Source organism: Ailuropoda melanoleuca, chromosome 12, assembly GCF_002007445.2.
Source record: "Ailuropoda melanoleuca isolate Jingjing chromosome 12, ASM200744v2, whole genome shotgun sequence".
Lineage (NCBI taxonomy): Eukaryota > Metazoa > Chordata > Mammalia > Carnivora > Ursidae > Ailuropoda > Ailuropoda melanoleuca.
Window position 1 is genome coordinate 80,042,112 of NC_048229.1, and position 18,820 is coordinate 80,060,931.

The window sequence follows — 18,820 nt, forward strand, 5'->3', positions numbered from 1 at the left end:
CAAGGCCACGAGTTGTGACGGCGACTGTGACGGGGACTCTCGGTGTTTGGAAACAGCCGACACACCTCACAGGACACTCGGCTTGGTGCAGTTGGACCGTGGACAAGACTCAGGGGAGGCACCCTCTGATCGGCAGAGCTGCCAGGACAAGGAGGCACCCTGCTTTCCAGAACCTAGCAAGAGCTGTCGCACAAGTGTCCTGGAGCAAAGGACCACGGAAGGGGCAGCTCAGAACAACAGAGACTTACTTTCTCCCAGTCTGGAGACCGGAGTCCGAAACCCACGTGTCCCCAGAAAAAACTATACCCAGCCAGACCCTCAGAATGTGACCTTTGTTTAGAAAGAAGGACATTGCAGATGTAATGAAGGTAAGAATCTCACGATGAGATCATCCTGGATTCAGATGGACCCTGAGTCCAAGGACGGTGGCCTAAGAGAGACAGGAACCACACAGACACAGAAACATGGGACAGGCCACGTGAGCACGGGGCCACAGTCAGAGGAACACAGCCATGAGCCAGGGGGTGCAGAGTCACCCCAGCTGCTGGTGGCAGGAAGGACCACCCCGGAGCCCCCCGAGGGCATATGGTGGCCCCGCGGACACCTCGATCTCAGACCTCTGCCTCCAGAGCCTGAGTGAGGACGTGTCTGTGGCTAAGCGCTCCGTATGTGGCCCTTTGTTACAACAGGACACGGATACAGAGACCAATGGGGCCTCTACGCTTTCCCCAACGAGAGCAAACGCGGCATCTGACCTGGTCCTCATGACGGGCCTGACCACGCAGGACAATCCTGGACGCGGCTCCTGACAGGAACGGGCTCGCCTGTGGTCAAGGCTTTGTCAAGCTCCAGGGCCCCCGGAGGGCCGGCAGCGTTCGAGGGAACACGCCACCCCCTCGGCCTCCCTTTCCACACGAAGGGTCTGTTTATACTGGGTTCACTGGGTGGCGTTTTCTAGCAGGTTTCCCTCACCCACAGCTGTGGGGAGGGAGAGGCCGGACATCCGGGGTCAAGATGAGTCCAAGTCCCAGTGCAGAGTTATTTACAAGCACGAGATCCTGCCTGTTCTGTCACATCGAACATTGCGTATCTTCCCATCTTCTCCGAGGGAGTCTGCAAACACCTCGTCGTGGCTTAAGTCCAAACTCACAGCGCCAGCCATGCCCCATCTCCTGAGGGTCCCTCGGCCCCGTCTGGGGAGGCCTGCAGGGCAGCCAGCCGAGCGCTGACTCGTGCATCCACGGAAGGCCGTCCATGGAGAGCTGTCCACGGGAGGCCACAGGGCGGGACGCTGATGGCTCAGCAGCCACGTTTCACTGGAGCCTGCAGAAAAGGAGCCACGGAGACACAGTGTCTGACCGTCGGGAAAACGAGGGGGAAAGAGCCGGTGAATCCAAGCGGACGTCATTTCCGGTCAGCCTGTGGGGCCCACGGTGCCCACACGAGTGTCTCTGCCGAGGATCCCGGTCCCTCTCCTGCTGCTGCGCCTCCTTCTGTACTGGGGGGCAGCCACGGCACGCCCGTCCGGGTGGGAAACGTCGAGTCACCGATGCAGTCCCAGGCTTGAGCCATGTTGCCGTGGAGGCCCTGGGGCCGGAGAGTGTTCCGGAACTTGCTATCTGAACAGCACCCTACCTGGTGCACACATCTCCCAAAACTCCCGGCTGCGTCCAGCACTTGAATCCGCTCCGTAGCAAATCGCCAGGTGCCGTGCTCGTCCCGCTCTTAAGGGCCCTATGGCTCTGCCCTTACAGTCTCCCATGGGGTGACATATCCTCACTCCCGGGCCCCCCAGGGGTGGTTCAGGTCCAGCTTACCTGTCCACACTCCCCTTCTCTCAGAGGCCGCAAGGTAGGTAAACAGTTGGCAGAATAACAGCCCCCAAGACGTCTGTGTCCTAATCCCCGGAACCTGTGGATAAGTTACAGAGTGAAGGGGACGTTATGGGTGTGATTACATTCAGGACCTGAGATGGGGAGACGGTCCTGGGCCATCCACGTGGGCCCAGTGTCAGCACAGGTCCCTGTAAGAGACAGGCAGGAAGTCACAGAGGAGCCGCTGGGTTTGGAAGAGGGGTATACGCCAAGGGAAGCAGGTGGTTTCTAGAAGCTGGGGGAGCAAAGAAATGAATCCTACCCAGGGCTTCCAGAAGGGGCCAGCTCTGCGGATACCTCTCCGTTAGTCCTGCCAGCCCCGTGTCAGACGTCTGGCCTCCAGGTCTGCAAGATGTACATCTCTGTCCAAGCCGCCCATTTTGTGGTCGTTTGTTTCGGTGGCCCTGGAAAAGTGGCCATATGAATACAATTCTGTGGAATGAGCAGATCTGCATCTCTTGCCACCCTCTTCTCTACTGTGAGTGTGTCGTGGAAGTGCAGTGCACGCTCTGTCCCCCGAATCCCGCCGCACACCCTGTTGGGTGGGGTTCACAAGGTCACGGCCGGGGAGCCAGAGTCAGAACGCCCCTGCTAGCGGGAGCCGCCTTGGGAGCTCATAGCCTTCCTCCATGCCGGTACCGGGGTGAAGAGCAGCCCCCCACCGTGTCCACCTGGATCCACAAAACGTGGCCTCATTTGGAAACAGGTCTTTGCAGATGTAACTAAGATACACTGAGGTCATGCTGGAGTCGGGTGGGCCGTAGAGCCCACGACTGGTGTCCTCCTAAGGACGGGGACATTTGAACAAAGACACAGAGGAGAGGCCTCGGGAAGACACAAGCAGAGATGGAGGGACATGGCCACCAGCCGAGGGACACCTGGAGCACCCAGGAGCTGGAAGAGGCAGGAAGGTCCCTTCCTTGGGGCCTCGGGGGGAGCCTGGCCCTGCAGACGCCTCTGCCTCTGGGACAGCAAGGGGATAAATGTCTGTTGCTGAAGCCCCTGCCTGTGCTGATGCGTTCCAGCGGCCCCAGGACCCTGACACCTGACCCCACTACCACCTGCTGTGCAGACTCACTGATCCTGTCCCAAGTTTCAGACTTTCTGGGAGTAGGATCGTGCAGCAGGCAGTTCTTCGTGAAGGCTTCTCTCACGGGGTCTTGGGTTTGTGGCACACGACGTGGCCACGCTTAGCTGCAGCCCCTCAACTCTCACCAATGCTCATTGTCCCTACAACGCACGACCACAATGTCTCCTTTCTGGGATTCACGGTCTTGTTGGCAGTTTCCAGTTTGGGTCACTGGAACTGGAACGGCTGCAAACAGTCTCGCACATGCCCTGGGGTGCATGTGTACCCAGAAATGGGAGTGCTGAGTCACAGGCGCGAGCAAACACTGCCCAAACCTGTCCAGGAGGCTTGAACTCATTTACACACCTTTGCAAAGCAAAGTATGAAAATGAGGGACGCTGCTGATACTGGACACCGCTCGTCCTCTTGGCCAAAAGCAAGGACAGAAAGCAGAGTAGGGGAGGGCAGGGGTCAGGAAACACGGGGACCCAGGGGAGATTTATCCGAGTGGGGTTTCTGCTGCCTGCAGTGCGGATGTTGGGACTGGAGAGTTTAGGTTTGCTTAGAAGAGTTAATGATGCCCGCCGTGCCCTGGCCCACAGGCCGTGCGGAAGGAATGTCAGGACGGCCGCAGAAGCAGGCTCTGTCCTCTGAGGTTCCCAGGGATGGTCCTGAGCTCCCCGCGTTTGGGGAGAGATGCAGACTTTCCTTTGGAGCCAAAGAAAGGAAGCAGGAAGCGGCAACAAGGAGAGGAAGCCGGACTCCAGCTCCAGTGTCTGAGAGGCCAGGAGTCTTGGCACCCTTGCTGTGCCCTGGGGTGGCATCGGGCACCCCGTTTCATCAGCCCCCCGATTCCCTGGCTTTCCTCAGGCTTCTCATGTGCACAGGGTACGAGTGCTCTGGCGAAGATAGAGAGCGGGGTACAGGGTGGGTCAGACCAACTCCCCCTTCTCCCACGGACGTGGCCCTGGTCCGCGTGGGCCCTCTTGTGTGGTTCGCAGGAGGCAGGCTCTGACACAGGAGGTGAGGCCTTGCTGGGGTGGCCCCGCCGGGCAGAGGGAGACGCTGAACTGCAGACGGTCATGGCAGAGGCCTCAGCTGACCCCACAGGAGCTCGGGGCTGGGATGGCTGCAGGAATCATCCCGAATTGGGGCGGAGGGGCCTCGGAACATGTCCAGCCACCAGCAGACACCGGCTGCCTGCAGAGAGGCCAGCGGACCCTCCAGCCAAGGGCGAGTCCGGGAGGGCTCTGCTGAGCGCCGTCAGCCGCCACCTGGGGACGGTGAGGCCCAGTCCCGACAGGACATCTGGGCCGCGCCGGGCGGCGCCCACTCCGGTAGCCCGAACCAAGCCGGACGCTCCCAGGGGTGGTGGGGCTTTCACAGCCATGGTGAAGCTCTTTCCTCCGCATCCCGGGCATGGCTCTTGTCCTGCCCGGAGCCACGCCAGGAGCCCCGGCTTCAGGACCCCACAGCCACTCACAGGGAAGCTGCGGGAGCTCAGCTGGTCTCCACTGTAACCGGAGTCCAGAGGGAGGGGTGCCTCTGCTGAGCTCACCCCGCACCCCTCCCGCCCCTGTGGAACCTGCCCGGCTTGCAGGTCGGCCTCCTGCTCATGCTGCAGTCAGTCGTGTCCGAGGAAGGCAGCCTCCCCCGAGGCCGCTGCACTTCTCCCTCAGAGTTCTCACCAAGCCACGCGCCCTCGCTCCTGAAGCAGGGGCTGGGAGGTGGCCAATCTGTCACCGGCCTCAGGGTCCTGGAAGGGAAGGGGGAGGAAGGATGAGGCATAGGCCACTTGTCTTAACCCTTACCGCCTAGGAGATCACGGTGGGGAAACCGAGCCTCGGAGAGAGGAGCCATGTGCTCAAAGTTGCCTCTCTGGAGAGCCGTGGGCCAGGACCCTCTCAGGTCCTGGGGGGACCACTCTTCTCTATTCTATAGCTTCCATCAAAGCATCTCCAGGAATCTCCAGTATCCAAAATGTTCTTACACGTGGGCACTGAAAAGAAGCCAAGGGCAATTCACAACATTGTAATAAGCCCGGAGGTGGAGAGAAGGCTCTGAGCCCAGGGAGCGGCTGCAGTGTAGGCAAGGAGGCGGGGAAGAGCGGCTCAGTGTGGAAACAGCACATGCAAAGGCCCTGAGGTGTGTCCCAGGCACCGGACGTTCTACCAATGGAAGGAGGCCGTCATGGCCTGGAATGCCAGAGGGAGGAGAGGTGGTTCAACAACTTTTAGAAAAGTAGGCAGGTGGCCGATGTGCGAGGCCCTGGGAGCATTTCAGGAGTCGGATCTTTGTGTCAAAGGCAGTGGGCACGGCATTATGCACTTTACGTGTTTGCTCCTAGCCCCTTCCACGTGCTCCCTGAGGCAAGGATAGAAGTAGGGAACAAATAGGGCTCAGGACAGAAACTGTGGCCTCCCGCAGGCCTCCCACACCCCACATGGACCGAGAGAAACTCACCAGCCCCTCTGGTGGACGGCCGCCTAGCCTGAGAAGTCCAGCTGCTGGTCTTCCTGTCTTTGGGGAACGAGGATCCATGAAACCTGCAGCCTGAATGCCTCCGTCCTACATCATGGCTCCGGACCTGCCAATCTAGCAAATCCCATCCCCAAAAATCCAGGTCTGGCCCTAGAGGTCAGATCTCCTCCTTTTGTAAGAGCTCATACACTGTCCTCCCATGGCGCAGCTCTGGATGTTTCCCAGGCCTGAAAGACCCCATGGGGTGGTTTGTGCAACCTCCCCCTTCCCTTCACAAGAGCAGCTCGGCGGGGGGGGCGGGGGGGACGGTAGCTCTTCTCCGGCCTTCCATAGGTGAGCACACTTTCTAGTACTTTCTCTCTGTACCCTAGGGCGTACCCGTCTAAGCCCCCTGCTTAAGCTCATTCCGATCACTTCATTAGTGGCCCCTGTGTGCTCTGTATCCTTCTGAATTGGCTGTAAGGACCCCGGAAGCCTGGGAAGAGAACCACAGAGGGGGCTGGAATTCTGCTTTCAATACACACCTGAAGACATTCTTAGCAGCTGCTCAAAAATACGCAATTAGCGAAAGCAGTGAGATCATCGTGTTTGGTGGAGAGGCCGAAATCCCAGCAGGGTCCACACTTACCAAACTGAGGGCCTCCCACGCTCATGCTCTCTCTCTCACTCTCTGCCTCCATTTCTCCATCTGTAAATGCTCTTGGGGCGGCCCTTTGACGTTCTGAGTTTGTGATTCTAACTCCTGAGGATGCGGCCAGTTCCTTGAGCCCTCTGTGTCGTACGGCCAAGCATGTCAAACGGCAGTGAGTCGGCCCTGCAGAAGCAAGCCCGGTCAGGGCCGGGAGCCGCGTGGGGAAAAGGTGGAGGCGTCTGCCCAGGGTGACTGCCCGGGACAGCGAGGTGGGGCCTCCGGGTGTGGAGCCCCGAAGGTCATCCCAGCTGCAGCTCCACAGCCCTGTCCTGGGGCGCCAGTACGGTCCCGAGAGATCCTGAGCGTCCCCCCCAAGGAGGCCTCATCAAGCTGGAAGCAGAGGTGAAGAAACAATGAGAGCGGGCTCGCCGATGTCTCAGACGCGTCTGGTCCCTGAAGGGCTCCCAGGGCCTCCACTGAAGGGGCCCAGCCTCAGAAGGCAGGAAAAGGGCTCAAGGCGGCCAGTGACCCCAGGACCTGGGAAGGCCTGAATGCGGACCCTGTTTCCTGCTAGCCTGGGGGTCTACCAACACAAGCGAGTCCTTTGTCCCCACCCCGCCCTCCCCGCCCATTGCACTGAGGCCCCTGAGCCGCATGTCCAGCTCCTCATGAGCGAGGGGCTCACGGCTAGGGCTGCAGATGGAGGGATGCCAACGCCCCGTCCTCACATGCTGGGGGCGGATCCTGCAGGCTGCGGGGCACATCGAGCACGCACAGCAAGATCAAGGCAGAGGCCAGGCAGCAACACGTCCGGTGTGCACTTAAAGACCCCTGCAGAAAGCGCACAACCCTTCCCAGCACAATGAATTTGCACCACCCTGGGCACCACACGGAACAGTGCCAGCATCCCAGAGAGCCTGCTGCTTTGTCAAAGCTCATTTAAAAAGTACTGTTTTCATGGATGGGTGAATCATCTGCGTGATTCAAGACCTACAAGGAGCAAAAGGGCACAGGGCAAAAATCCCTTTTCCTGCCACGTCCCCAGGACCTCCAGTGCCCTACCTGGCGGTTCCCGAGGTGGCTGATTCCCATAGACTCTCCCAGAGATCTTCTGCCCTCAGGGAAATGTCCTTGTATACTCTTTCCACCTTTCCCTTCTTTTTAAAAAATATTTTATTTATTTAAGAGAGAGAGAGAGAACAGGAGTGGGGCTGGGAAGGGGCAGAGGGAGAAGCAGACTTCCCACTGAGGAGGGAGCCCAATGGCGGACTCCATCCCAGGGCCCCTGGGATCATGAGAGCTGAAGGCAGACGCTTCGCCAACTGAGCCACCAGGCGCCCTGAACGGGGAGGAAAGCAAGGCCAGGATCTGCATGTGTGGGGCCCCATGAAGGGGGCTGGCAGTAGGGCCCAGTGGTAGGGGCTACAGGTGGCCCGGGTGGGGGTCTCGCGTGCAGGTACAGACCACCACAGCCCCGTCCTCCTTCGGACACCGCAGAACCTCGGCGAGGCCTCCGCCCCGGAGGACAGCCAGGGCTCACGAGCCCTCTCCCTTCGTGTTCTGGAAACAGCTCACTGCCAGGGACCCCCTTCCCCGACGACCAGAGGACACTCCCTTGTGCCTCGGCAGTGACGGCCCCACCCATCCACCAGAACAAAAAGCTCCTTAACCACGCTGTGCTCTGGCCCCCATTCCTCCCCAGACCCCTGACCCTGGCCCCCCTCAGGGCGAGCCAGCAGACAGCCCCCGGGTGGGGGGACACCCGCTCCACCTGGACCCCGCCTGGCTGCCTTCCAGAAGAGAAACCCTGGCCTGTCCCCCAGGCGCTCACGGTCCCAACCGCGACAGGCCAGCCCTTCCAAATAGTCTCTCCTTAGTCCAGACGTGGGTTTTATGTGACAAATCCCTCCCTGTGGGATCCGTCCCCGTCCGCAAGAGGGGAGCCGAGCCCAGAAATCAAACAGTAGCGGCTTCAATGGAAGAAGTCAGGACGCAGCCCCCACCCCCCAACTCGACTCCTTGAGCGTGAAGCTGGGCCCTCCGGGAAGGTCGGGCAAGCAGGACGCGAAGTCAGCGGCCTGGCTGTGTAACAGTTGGAGCCGCTCTCAAGATGAGGAGTGGCCCCGCTGACCTCGGGGTCAAGGGTCAAGGTTGTCCACACTGCTTTCCCAACCTCAAGCCAGGGGTTGTCTAAGGGCTTCATAAGGTGGCCTCCCCGAGGAGGGACAGGCGGGACTGGCTTGGAAGCGTGGGGACCCCGGTGGGCAGGGACAGACCCACGCCTTGACTCTGGGCCCCGAGCCCACCCTCGAGGGGAAGAGGCTCCCCGGGGCCACATGCCGCTCTCCAGACAGCCTGCATGGAGGCTGCTGAGGGAGAGGGACCTTCTGGAGCCTTCCATGTCCTCTCTGCCCTGGACAGTATTTGCTCTCCAGGGGAACTGGTAGAGACTCGTCCTGTGAGCGAGCTGCCTCCGGGGCGTTGCAGGCATGCGAGCTGTAAGCCTCTGACTTTAATCCCATGGTGGAGCTCCTCCTGGCAGCACGAAGTCACCCTCGGGCTGAGACAGAAGGATCTGGGTCTTGCCTGGACTGGACCCCAAGAAGTGCAGAGGGCAGCACTCAGCCTGCTTGGTGCGCAGGAATTTAGAACTTTCTGGCTGCGGGGTAAGGGCGCCTGGGCCCCAACCCTACCTCTGGTGTGGGCAGCCCGTGTGCGTGTGCAGGGGAGAGGGTCTGCCTGCTTTCATGGCGGACCACACCAAAGGAAGTGGGCTCAGGGCTTGGGGCCCCCCCATCTCTGGAGGCTGTTCGGTGGGGGAGGGGGGCCAAGCACTTATGGACTCTGGAGGCCACAGAAAGGTCATGTATTTGGGATTCTCAGAAAGGGTCTTGTCTGGGGGCGCCTGGGGGGCTCAGTTGGTGAAGCGTCTGCCTTTGGTTCAGGTCATGATCCCAGGATCCTGGAATGGAGTCCCGCATAGGGCTCCCTGCTCAGCAGGGAGTCTGCTTCTCCCTCTCCCTCTGCCCCTCCCCCTGCTCTCTAATAAATAAATAGAACCTTTAAGAAAAAAAAAAAGTTCTGTCTGGAGGGAGGCACACGCTCCCTCCCTGGGGTCCTCGTGACACCCCAAGGTTCCAGAGCTCTCACCTGGCCCGGGAGGTCACCGCGCCCCCTCCCACTGGGCTCAGAATTCCCCTCCCCTTGCCTGACCCCATCCCCACAACCTGCACTGCGACCCACACTCACAGTGGTTGTAGCTATTTCCATGGACAAGGGTCCCTGTCTTGCTGCTGCTGGCCTGACACCCCCAAACCCCTCACCAGCAGTCCATACAAGCTCCCGGTGAGTTTGGTGAGCCTGGAGGATTTCCTAGGAATTGGGGGACGGCGAGAAGTCTCCTGTAGCTGCCAGCATCACTCCTCGCCTCCCCGGGGCTCCTCGGAATGTGAACACGGCTGAGTGCTTGCAGGTTGTGGCTTGAACATGCCTAGCACCCCCACCTCGTGGACCTCTCTTTCCCCGCTCCCTCCCTCCGTTTCCCTTCTCCCTGCCTCCATGTCCCTCTCCCCACTCCTCACAGGAAGAGCAGGACCAGGGTCCCAGCTGTGGTTGGTCTGAGGACCTGGTTTGAGAACCGTCCTTTGAGGGGTCAAGAGACCATTTCATTGGCAACAGTGAAAGGACAGCCTGTCCCTGGGCCGGGGCCAGGGCTGCAGGGTTCCCACCTGCTCCTCTGGGAATGGATGTGGGATTTGTGTGTGCTCCTGGACGCACCACGAGCTGTCTGTGTGTTTAGTGGGGCTCCCTGGAGCAGACAGGGAGCAGCACGGCGCTTGGGTGGGAGTGTGGACCGCTGTGGGCACCTGGCCCCCAGGGGCAGGGTGCGAGGGCGTGCAGTGGGGGCAGCAGGTCGGGGCAGCCCTGCCCACGCGGCCCCTTACCCCCTTGGCTTGGGGCTCAGTATGCAGGAGTGCACACACGGAGTCGGGGGACCCGTTCAAACACGAACGCTCAGGACACAGTGTGCCAGAGTTCCGTTGAGTGTTGTCTGTGGGTCCGTGGAGGAGTGGTGTGGCTGTCAGCCCTGCTCCACGCCGGGGCTTGGACGAGATACTCAAGGATGTTGTGGAAATGAGGGACGGGGCTCGGCCCTCCCTCCTGACCGCAAGCTGGCACAGCCTCCCCCTGCCCTCCTGGTGCTGGCCCCAGCAGCCGCCCCGGCCCGTGGCCCCACTGTCCTCCATCTCAACTGCAAAGCCCCCTCCGAGAGGCACACCCCAACCCCCACTCAGGCCTCTTGCCTCCTTCCTGGCTGGCACCACCCATCCTGAGATGGGGGCTGTGGCCACCGTGGCGGGCCTCCCACGCTGCCGGCCTCAAGGAGGCCATGCAGCGAACGAATGAGGTGGGCCAAGACGTGCACGATCAACCCCCCTTATGCGGACAACGTCCGGGATCATTCCTACACCAGAATCCGGCGCTGAGAAAAAGACACGGACAACCACCAGCAGTTACTTAAGATTTTGATCGTGTTTCTTCAAAAACCAACGAAACCCCCCCCCACAAAACCCCCAAACTCCCCACCCTGAACCAGCCACGCGCAACAGGTTAGCCACTGACGGGAAGAGAGGAAGAGACGTTAGGCCACACACACCACTCCGCAGTAGGTGTTGCGGCCAGCTGACACACGGGGACTCCAGGACAGTGGGAACACCACGCAGCAGCAAGGGTGGTCGTCAACCCCGCAAATAAATACACATGGAGCCAACAGCATCCTTTAAATGAGTGACACGTCAGGACTGGGTGAAACAGCAGACCCGTGCACAAAGGCTTGCTGGTAACGACAGGGTTTGCTTTAAAACAAAAAACACGAAGCCGGACAAACACGCGTGCTCGGGACACGCGTCAGGAGAGCGGTCACAAAGAGCAGAGTCTCTGTCTCGCCCAGAATGCCACTGTGAAGCCCGCCCCGTGCCTGCGGGCAGAGGGCCCCCCCACCGGGCCGGGTTGGGGGCGCGGCTCCAGGAATGGCAGCTGGGGCCGCTAACCGGCCTTCACAGCAGGCTTGAGAATGGCCTGTGACCCGCCTTTGTGAGAAGGAAACCCTGGCCCTCCCAGCCCCCCATCCCCGCAGGGGTGACGGTGCCCCGATTCCCCAGATCCGCCTGCAGGTTGCCAGGACCCCTCGGCTCCCCGCATCCCTCCCAGAGCCAGCGCTGTGCTCAGACACAAAGCAGGACGGACGGACAACGGGCAGACTTCTTGGCCTCCCAAGCTGCTTCCAGGTTGCTCTGGGTCCTGGAGCCCAGACAGATGGCGGCAGGCTGGCCACGCCAAGCTCACGTGGCCCTGCGGGGCTCCAGCCTGATACCTGAGGGCTCAGCTGGACCTCCACGCTGGCCTCAACTGCCGCCCCTGGGAAAGCTCCACGGGCACCAAGACGAAAGCCCGAGGAGTCCGGACAGCCACAGTGAGAGCGGCCCCAGCGTCTCAGCAGTGGAGTCCGGCCTGGGGAGGGCCGTACCCGTGGGGGAGGGTGGGTCCCCATACGGCGGGTCCCCCCCAGGAGCCCTAACCAGCTCCAGGCGGCTTGCTGGGGTCAGTCCTTCCGGCCCCGGAGAGGGCGGTCTTGAGGGACTACCGGGGGGAAGCCCTTCAGGACTCCCCACCACGGTGTCTGCCATTCTGACCTGGTTCGCTGTAGATTTCAAATGTGAGTCTTTACCTGGAAAAACTCTCGGTCAGTCCCAGTACCGGATATGGTACAGCTCAGAAGCCGTGTGACCACAGCCCGCACCCGAGTCCTCCTGCTGTCGGGCCCCTGCTCACGTGGGCGTCCAGGGCGGGGTGCGCGAAGACAGAAGCCCAGTGCGTCCCGGGTGACCGGGCTCTAGCCCAGACGCAGACCCTGCGCTGATGTCCTGGGTGGCACACATGGGCGGGAGCTCGGGGTCGTCAGCTGCTCGAGATCTCTGCTCGGGGATCCCGCCTGCGGCGGGCACCAGGCGCGGGAACCTGCCTTCCGCCGAGCTGGGGGTGCCAGTATCAGTCACTCTCTGCAGGCAGCTGTTCTGGTGACCTTCTTTCTCTTCTCTATTCTGGGGGTTGGGGAGGGAACTACACTTGGGTCTTTAAGGCAAAGAGACCTAAGTCCCGAGATTAGTTTCGCTAAAGTCACTGCATCTATAACAACAACAAAAGAAAGCCAAGCGCGTGGTCTGGCCGCCGTCCGTCTGTCAGTGCAACTCTGAGGTCCACACGGCGAGGCCCGAGTCTTGGTAGCTCGCTCGTGGGACTGGAGTGTTTGACGCTCAGCATCCTTCCCTTCCTGGGAGCCTGTGCCGGGCCGGGCCCCACAACACGACCTGGTCCCTTGGAAGCACACCATGCTGTGAGAGGCAGGGGGCGAAACCCCCCCCCCACTCCCCTCATTTCTTTAGAAAATCATCATCTTGGTGGCGTCAACTTGACCAAAATTTAAATAAAAAAAAAAAAAAACACACAAATAAACAAAGGCTGAAAGGTGAAGGGCCCAACCTGGCGACCAGCCTGCGGTGGGTCAGGGGCCCGGACTCTTCGCAGTGCTACACTCGTGGAGGTTAAGATAGACGTTCGCTTTCTGGGACTAAAGTCGTACCAGTTTTCACTGTGGCCCCAGCCCCCTGACCCGGTGGAGGGACAGAGCGGGGCGCTCAGCTGAGCTGCCTGGATGACAGTTCCGGAGTCGCTTTTCAAGGGGTGAGATGTTTCAACACCATCTTTGTGCATTTTCTTTCCGGCAGCTTCTCGGTGCTTCTTACTTATGTCTCCTGGGGCACCACCTGCATGAGCTTCTGGCAGAGGACCGTGGTGGAAACTGTGGGCGGGGGGACAGCTGAGTCAGCTGGGGGCAGCGCCGGGCGGTGTGGGCTGCAGCTCGCCCCTGTGGCCACACCTCCCAGAGCGGCAGGAGCGGCTACAAACCCAGGGCTCTCTTGGAAACCTCCCGATGCGTGTACACGAGCCCGGGGCCCACAGGCCTCCCCACTGCTGGGCGCCAACCCGCACGTCACCCAGCTGGTGTGGCTGAGCAACGTGGCGGCAGGCAGGCGTGGGCTCCAGCCCTCGGCCTATGTCAGAGCCCGGGGTTCTCAGGAGCCCCGATGGGACAGAGGGTCCAGGCAGACACCAGGACCGGCAGCAGGCACGCCGTCCTCAGGATGACCACGGCTCACCCGCAGTCCTGCAGAGACGCTGGACCAGGTGGGCATGCACCAGGGGCCCAATCAACATGTGGCACCCATGGACCCTGCAAGCACTCATCGTGGGTGCTAATCTCAGGACAGAGGGGGTCCTGCTGCAGGCCCCTGGGCAGCATCTTCTGAAAAATGACTGACAGGGAGCCTGTGGGCTGGGTTGGAAGGAAAGCTTCCCCAAAATGACCGACAGGCGCCAGTGAGAATGCAGGACGGCCACCTGGCACGCAGTGCTTGGGGTGCAGGCCTGCGGATGCCCTGACTTTTCTAGAATCCCGCCACAAACAGCATGATTTCAGTCACGGGACCTAAGCTTGGCTTGTGAATGGAGCCCAGGATGGCAATCCCGGGATCCTGCCTTGTCCTTCTCTGCCTTTCTAGGTCAGCCGACTGTGTTTAAGCTGGCGACAGACGGTGGGATTTCGTTACTTGGCAAAAGCAGCCTGCTTCTCTGGAATCCCTTGTTCTGAGATTAGCTGGTGCCAAGCTGAGCGTCTTATCCCTGAAATACGTGGCCAGACGTCACTGCCCAACACGCCACAGTGCCCCAAACCTTGGTCAGCACCGTAAACGCCTCATCGCCGGCCCCTTGGCCGGGGCCTCGCACACTGTCACCGCCCCTGGCCGACCCCGGGACCTGGGACAGGGGGCGCTCAGCTGCTCCTGGATGAGGGGTTAGACCAGAGCTGCAGACGGCCCCGCGGCCCCGGGCTGAGGACAAAAGGTACTCACAGATGCTGTGAAGGAGCCACTTGGGCTTGTTTTTCCACCAGACCCCAAAGTAGTAGACAGGCAGGCCACTAAGGATGATGGTAAAGCCGATGCCACACTCCACGGGGGTCTTCCAGAAGGACACGGCAATCAAGAAGAGGCAGGCCAGGATGAAGAACACGGGGAGGGCCAGGTTCACCTGGGGACGGGGACGGGGAAGGAGCTGAGGCCCGGCAGCCTGTCCTCCATCACTCCCGTCCCACACCTCCCACCACCTGCTGTCCTGAGTCCCGTCCACCCGGATGAATGCACCGCATCCCCTGTGTCCTTGCTGGGGGCATCTTTTCCCTTGGGACCCCCCGTATCGGGCACCCCCTGCACCCCCACTCCAAGCCACTCCTGCGTCCCGGCCGAGCTAAGGACGGCTCTGACCTCCGGGGCCTGTTCAAGCCTTTGCCAGCTCCAGCCTGCGTGGTTTTCTGAGTCAGCCTCACACGAGGCAGCCAGGCTCCTGACCACGGAGACCTCTACCTGCCCTCAGCATGCGGGGCCGGGCAGTAACCACTCCAAGCACAGAGAGTGCTGACGGGAAGATGGAAACAGCCAGGTTGGTCCCTTGAGCCTTCCCAAGGTCAGGGAAGGTCAGCCTCCTGGTTCCATCACCGGGTGGAGACCTGGGCCTGGCACCCGACCCACGGTCACCCAAAGGAGGGGCCCGGCGCTTCTGGGAAGACCGTGGCCACCCACTAAACACACAGCAGCACCCGCCTCCTCAGAGAGCCCTTTGTGGACAGGCAGGGCTGCGGTCTGCACCCCACGGGCACGCGGCCCACCCACAGAGTTCAAGGCAGGGGAGCCGCAGACACGCCCACAGCCCGGCTGGCAGCTCTTCTGCTCTTCTGTGCCTTCTGCCGGGCACCCTCATCTACACCTGGACTCGGCCGTCTGCACACCGGCAGACACCCCGGGGGACGACGGACGAGTGAGGGTCCCACTAGCTCAGTCCACATGGCATGCCCCGCCTGCCCCACTGTGACAGTGCCAGCCACAGCCCTGGCTGACGTGGGGACGGCGCCCCCCACAAGCGAGAGCCGAGATGATCCCGGGCACTGAGGTTGCCTTGGTCCCCCAGAGCCTCTCCTGGACCCTGCTGGCCTCTGCAAGACTGCTGGGTGGGGAGCAGGGAGGAGGCTGGTGGACAGGTGCCCACTGTGAGGACCACATGCCAGCAGGTGCTGGACAAGGGACAGGAGCTGCTGCTGGCCAGTGGGCCGCTGGCCATGCCGTGAGGGTCAGGGCCGTGGCTGACGTGCTCACGGGGCCTTTGCTGCACCCCTTCCTGGAGAGACAGTGTCACCCCGGGAAGCTGTACCCCAGGACCGAGCTGATAAGGGCCAGCACCCTGGTTTCTCCTGGGCAGGCTGAGGCCAGGGCGGGCGCCGTGGGCACCTCCACTGGCCCCAGCTGGTCTCCCCTCCTGCCCTGGCACCTGCCCCTGCCCCGCAGTGCTCATCACCCCCCACCTGGCATGCGGGTTCCGTACTTACTGCTTCTGCCCTCCTTAGAAGAGAGGCTCTAGGGGACTTAGGGGTCTAATTTGTTCTCTGATGAACCCCAGCACCTGGAGTCACGTGGTCGGCACTTAAGAGGTTCCCGATAACAGTCATCCTGTGAAATAGCTACCTCTCTGCCTAGCTCGGAAGCACGTTCACACAGACCTGCTCCAGCCTCGCCAGAATGTTCTGGGGAAGGTGCCCTAACCCCCAGCTGGCGCAGGGAAGAGGGGCAGCGGCCTGCCCGGCCACACGCCAGAGGGCACAGGACTGAGTGGCTGTGCCGGGCCGACCGGCCGGCCGCTCACCTTGATGGGCCGCTCCAGCTCGGGCTTCCGGTACCGGAGCCACAGCATGCCGGCGATGGCCAGGGCCACGCAGAGCCAGTTGAAGAAGCTAAAGAAGTTGATGACGGAGAAGATGTCTGTAGAGAAGGCGTACAGCAGGGTCATGACGCACTGTGAGCAGAGAAACGCGATCTCGTGACAAAGCGCCCGCAGAGCTCCCGGAGTGGCCCGCACCCGGCTGCCCCTGGACAGCGCTCGCTTCGCACCCTTCCATACTTCCCAGGTCTTCTGTTCTACAACCACTACGCGGAGCTTTTGGAATTAAAAACTTAAAAAAAAAATCTCTGAAGCGCGACGTGAAGACCCACTCATGCCAATGACTGGCGTCTCAGTGTCGCCTCGAGTCTGCAGCCAGCGGACAGCAGGCGGAGCCGGGACAGGCTTCGTGCGGACAGAACGCGCAGCCCCCCTCCCCCAGCCTCCGGCTGGGAAGCTCCCAAGACGGGCCCCAAGGGACACGCCAGTCTCCCCCTTCAGCCCGCGTGCCATCGCCCCGGGACGGAGCGCAGGACGCTGGATGGCACTGCTGCTTACCGTAAAGACGAGGGACGGCATGGGTGTCAGGAGCTGTGGGTGGATCATGGAGAGGATGGAGGGCAGGTGGCCCTCCCTGGCCCCCACGAAGAACAGCCTGCGGGCAGAGCAGTTGGCATTCAGCCTCCTCCCCACGTGCCCCCAGGCAGGGCAGGGAGTGGAGAGGGCCCATGCCCCTGGGGCTGGGCTCCCTGCCTGGGCTTCTCGGCGTCCCTGAGGGGCTCAGCTGGCAAGGGGAAGACTCGACCTTCCTCACCTCCAGTCCCCCTGGGCCTCCAGTGCCCTGGGCAGGGTTTCGAAATGAACCCGTGAGAGTCCAGAAGGACACAGTTGTGTCACCTCCGAGCAGAGGACCGGGGGACAGAGTAGAGTTCGCGATTCCCCTATTTCCGTTTTACTCAAACGGGACAAAACATAACCTCGAGCACACATTAGAAGGTGGTGTGCAGTGGCCTCCCCCGCGCCAGTGGCATCTCCTGTCTCTAGAGCCCGGCAGATGCAAGGGTGTTCAGGTGGGGGCTCACCGAGAGGACGTGAAGAGGGACCCATTGACGGAGCCGAAGCAGGACAGGCCCACGAAGACGGGGATGATCCAGGACATGACGCCCAGGTGATAGGTTCCGAAGTCCTAGAGAGACAGTGAGTGTGAGCCTCTCAGCCTCCAGGCACCGAGCACGGGGCTCCAACTTCTCCACCCGGACAATAGGCTGTCCTCACAGCCTGGCCCCAGCACACTTCTGCCTGCACGGCTTCCCACATGCCCATCGTGAGACGTCTGCAGTTGAAGTGACCCGTTGGGGTCTGCACTTTGGGTAACAGCCCCAGGGACAGGACCCCGTTTGGCACGGGGCCCTGCGCCTCACTCCCCATCCACACCCGCAGGCACTTGTCACCCTGCATGACGCCAGGGTGGCCCTGTGCACGGCCTCCCTCCATCAGCACATCCACTCAAGGGAAGGGGAGCACGGCTGTCTCTGGCTGGGTGTTTATTCAGAAGGCGGAATGGGTGGGTGTTCCAAAAGCTGAGGCCCTGGCTCTGGGGCTTGGTCTGGGGGCTGACAAGGCACTCAGCCGGCCACCTCTGCGGGGTCCGGAGAGGCCGCGTCCTTCCGCTGAACCCAGGGCCCACAAGTGCAGCGTGCATCCGGGCTGCGGGTGGGGGAAGGCCACCTCCCCGCACTCGGCTTGCCTGGGACTCACCGTACCCCCAGCCCCACACTTGGCTTTACAAGTCACACAGACTGGCCTGGGGGAGGCTGGGCAACGGGGCTCCCGAGACCTCGGGTTAAGAGCCAGGGCCCTACTCTTTCGGGGGGTGGCAAAGCACAGCTCGACCGCTCCACGGAGGGTGTGGTTCACGGAGGAGGGGCCTGGTCTGCTTGGCCTCACAGGCTCCGAAGCGGTGTCTTACCACGGCCACAGCCTCGGACGTTAGCATCTGCTCCGTGGACAGTGTGGTAAAGTAGGCCAGGTTGGTCAGCACGTACACCAGGGTGACGATGGGGAGGGAGATGATGATGGCCAGGGGCAGGTTTCTGGAAGGAATGGGAGGGGGGCGTCATCCAAGGGCAGCCCAGCACGGGGCCAGACTGGACAGTGGGGAGCAGGTGCCCCCTCCAACACACGGGGGCCAGGTCCTGAGCCTCACTGCACGGGGAAAGCGGCCACCAGCACGGGCAAGGGGCTGGAAGCTGGCAGGTGGGCGGCTGCGTGAACCTGGGCCAGCGACTCAGGCCCTCCAGCCTCGGGCCCTGGGCCTCCGGGGAGCCTTGTTCCAGGCCACACGGCCACCATGCAGACAGTGAGGGGCCAGAAGCCAGCACCCCGCCCCAGCACCCCTCCGGCGAGGCCCTGCTCTTGTCCGAGGCCGGGCCCGTGGCTGCCTCTGAGACAGGACCAGGCTTCCTCCTCCTCTCACGTTAAAATAACACAAGTCTGTTCGTACTCATACCTGTAAGGGTTGATCATCTCCTCTGTGACAAAATTCAAGTAATTCCTGGAATTGAAAGTGCAGAATTTCATAATACATTCCTCCCACAATTATTAGGAAAACAACTCAGACCCCCCGGGAGCCCCTCCTGGCTGTTCTGGGCCCGCAGAGCGGGGCTCCCCCCCTCACCTGCAGGGGTCCCCCTTGGTGAGCAGCTGGGGGCCCCGTGTCCTGAGGGGAATCAGCGCTGCCCACCCCCACGTGGCCTGTCCTCTGATGCACTCTGACCCCCGGGCAGAGGCACAGCCAGGCCCAAGGGGGCACCCTGTGCACCTCCCCCACACGCAGACCCGCCCCACGTGCAGCCCTTCGCATCCACACGAGCACTCGAGGGCAGACTCAGAGGCCACGTGGGGGAGAGAGCCGAAGGGCAGCCCTCACAGCTTCCGTGC

General features: G+C 61.7%; 1 protein-coding gene and 1 long non-coding RNA gene across 3 annotated transcripts in view; both read right to left on the minus strand.

Moving 5' to 3' along the window:
- Window positions 1-594: 594 nt before the first annotated feature.
- LOC109490202 lies at window positions 595-5,567 on the minus strand. Of its 2 annotated transcripts, XR_004629152.1 has the most exons (4): window positions 5,407-5,567; window positions 4,755-4,942; window positions 2,137-2,278; window positions 595-1,911 (listed from the first exon to the last, which is right to left on the minus strand). It is a non-coding gene; the product is annotated as an uncharacterized LOC109490202 (long non-coding RNA). The 2 variants fall into 2 exon arrangements; XR_004629151.1 differs by having other exon boundaries at window positions 2,137-4,942.
- Window positions 5,568-10,728: 5,161 nt separating this feature from the next.
- SLC7A5 (solute carrier family 7 member 5) overlaps window positions 10,729-18,820 on the minus strand; it is a gene marked incomplete at its 5' end in the record, with an annotated part of 30,284 nt that continues 22,192 nt past the window's right edge. Inside the window, 7 exons of the mRNA XM_034639045.1 lie at window positions 10,729-12,914; window positions 14,026-14,203; window positions 15,866-16,015; window positions 16,439-16,535; window positions 16,963-17,066; window positions 17,850-17,973; window positions 18,390-18,434. Of these exons, the coding sequence (XP_034494936.1) occupies window positions 12,859-12,914; window positions 14,026-14,203; window positions 15,866-16,015; window positions 16,439-16,535; window positions 16,963-17,066; window positions 17,850-17,973; window positions 18,390-18,434 (754 nt within the window). The remainder of the gene's footprint in view (window positions 12,915-14,025; window positions 14,204-15,865; window positions 16,016-16,438; window positions 16,536-16,962; window positions 17,067-17,849; window positions 17,974-18,389; window positions 18,435-18,820) is intronic.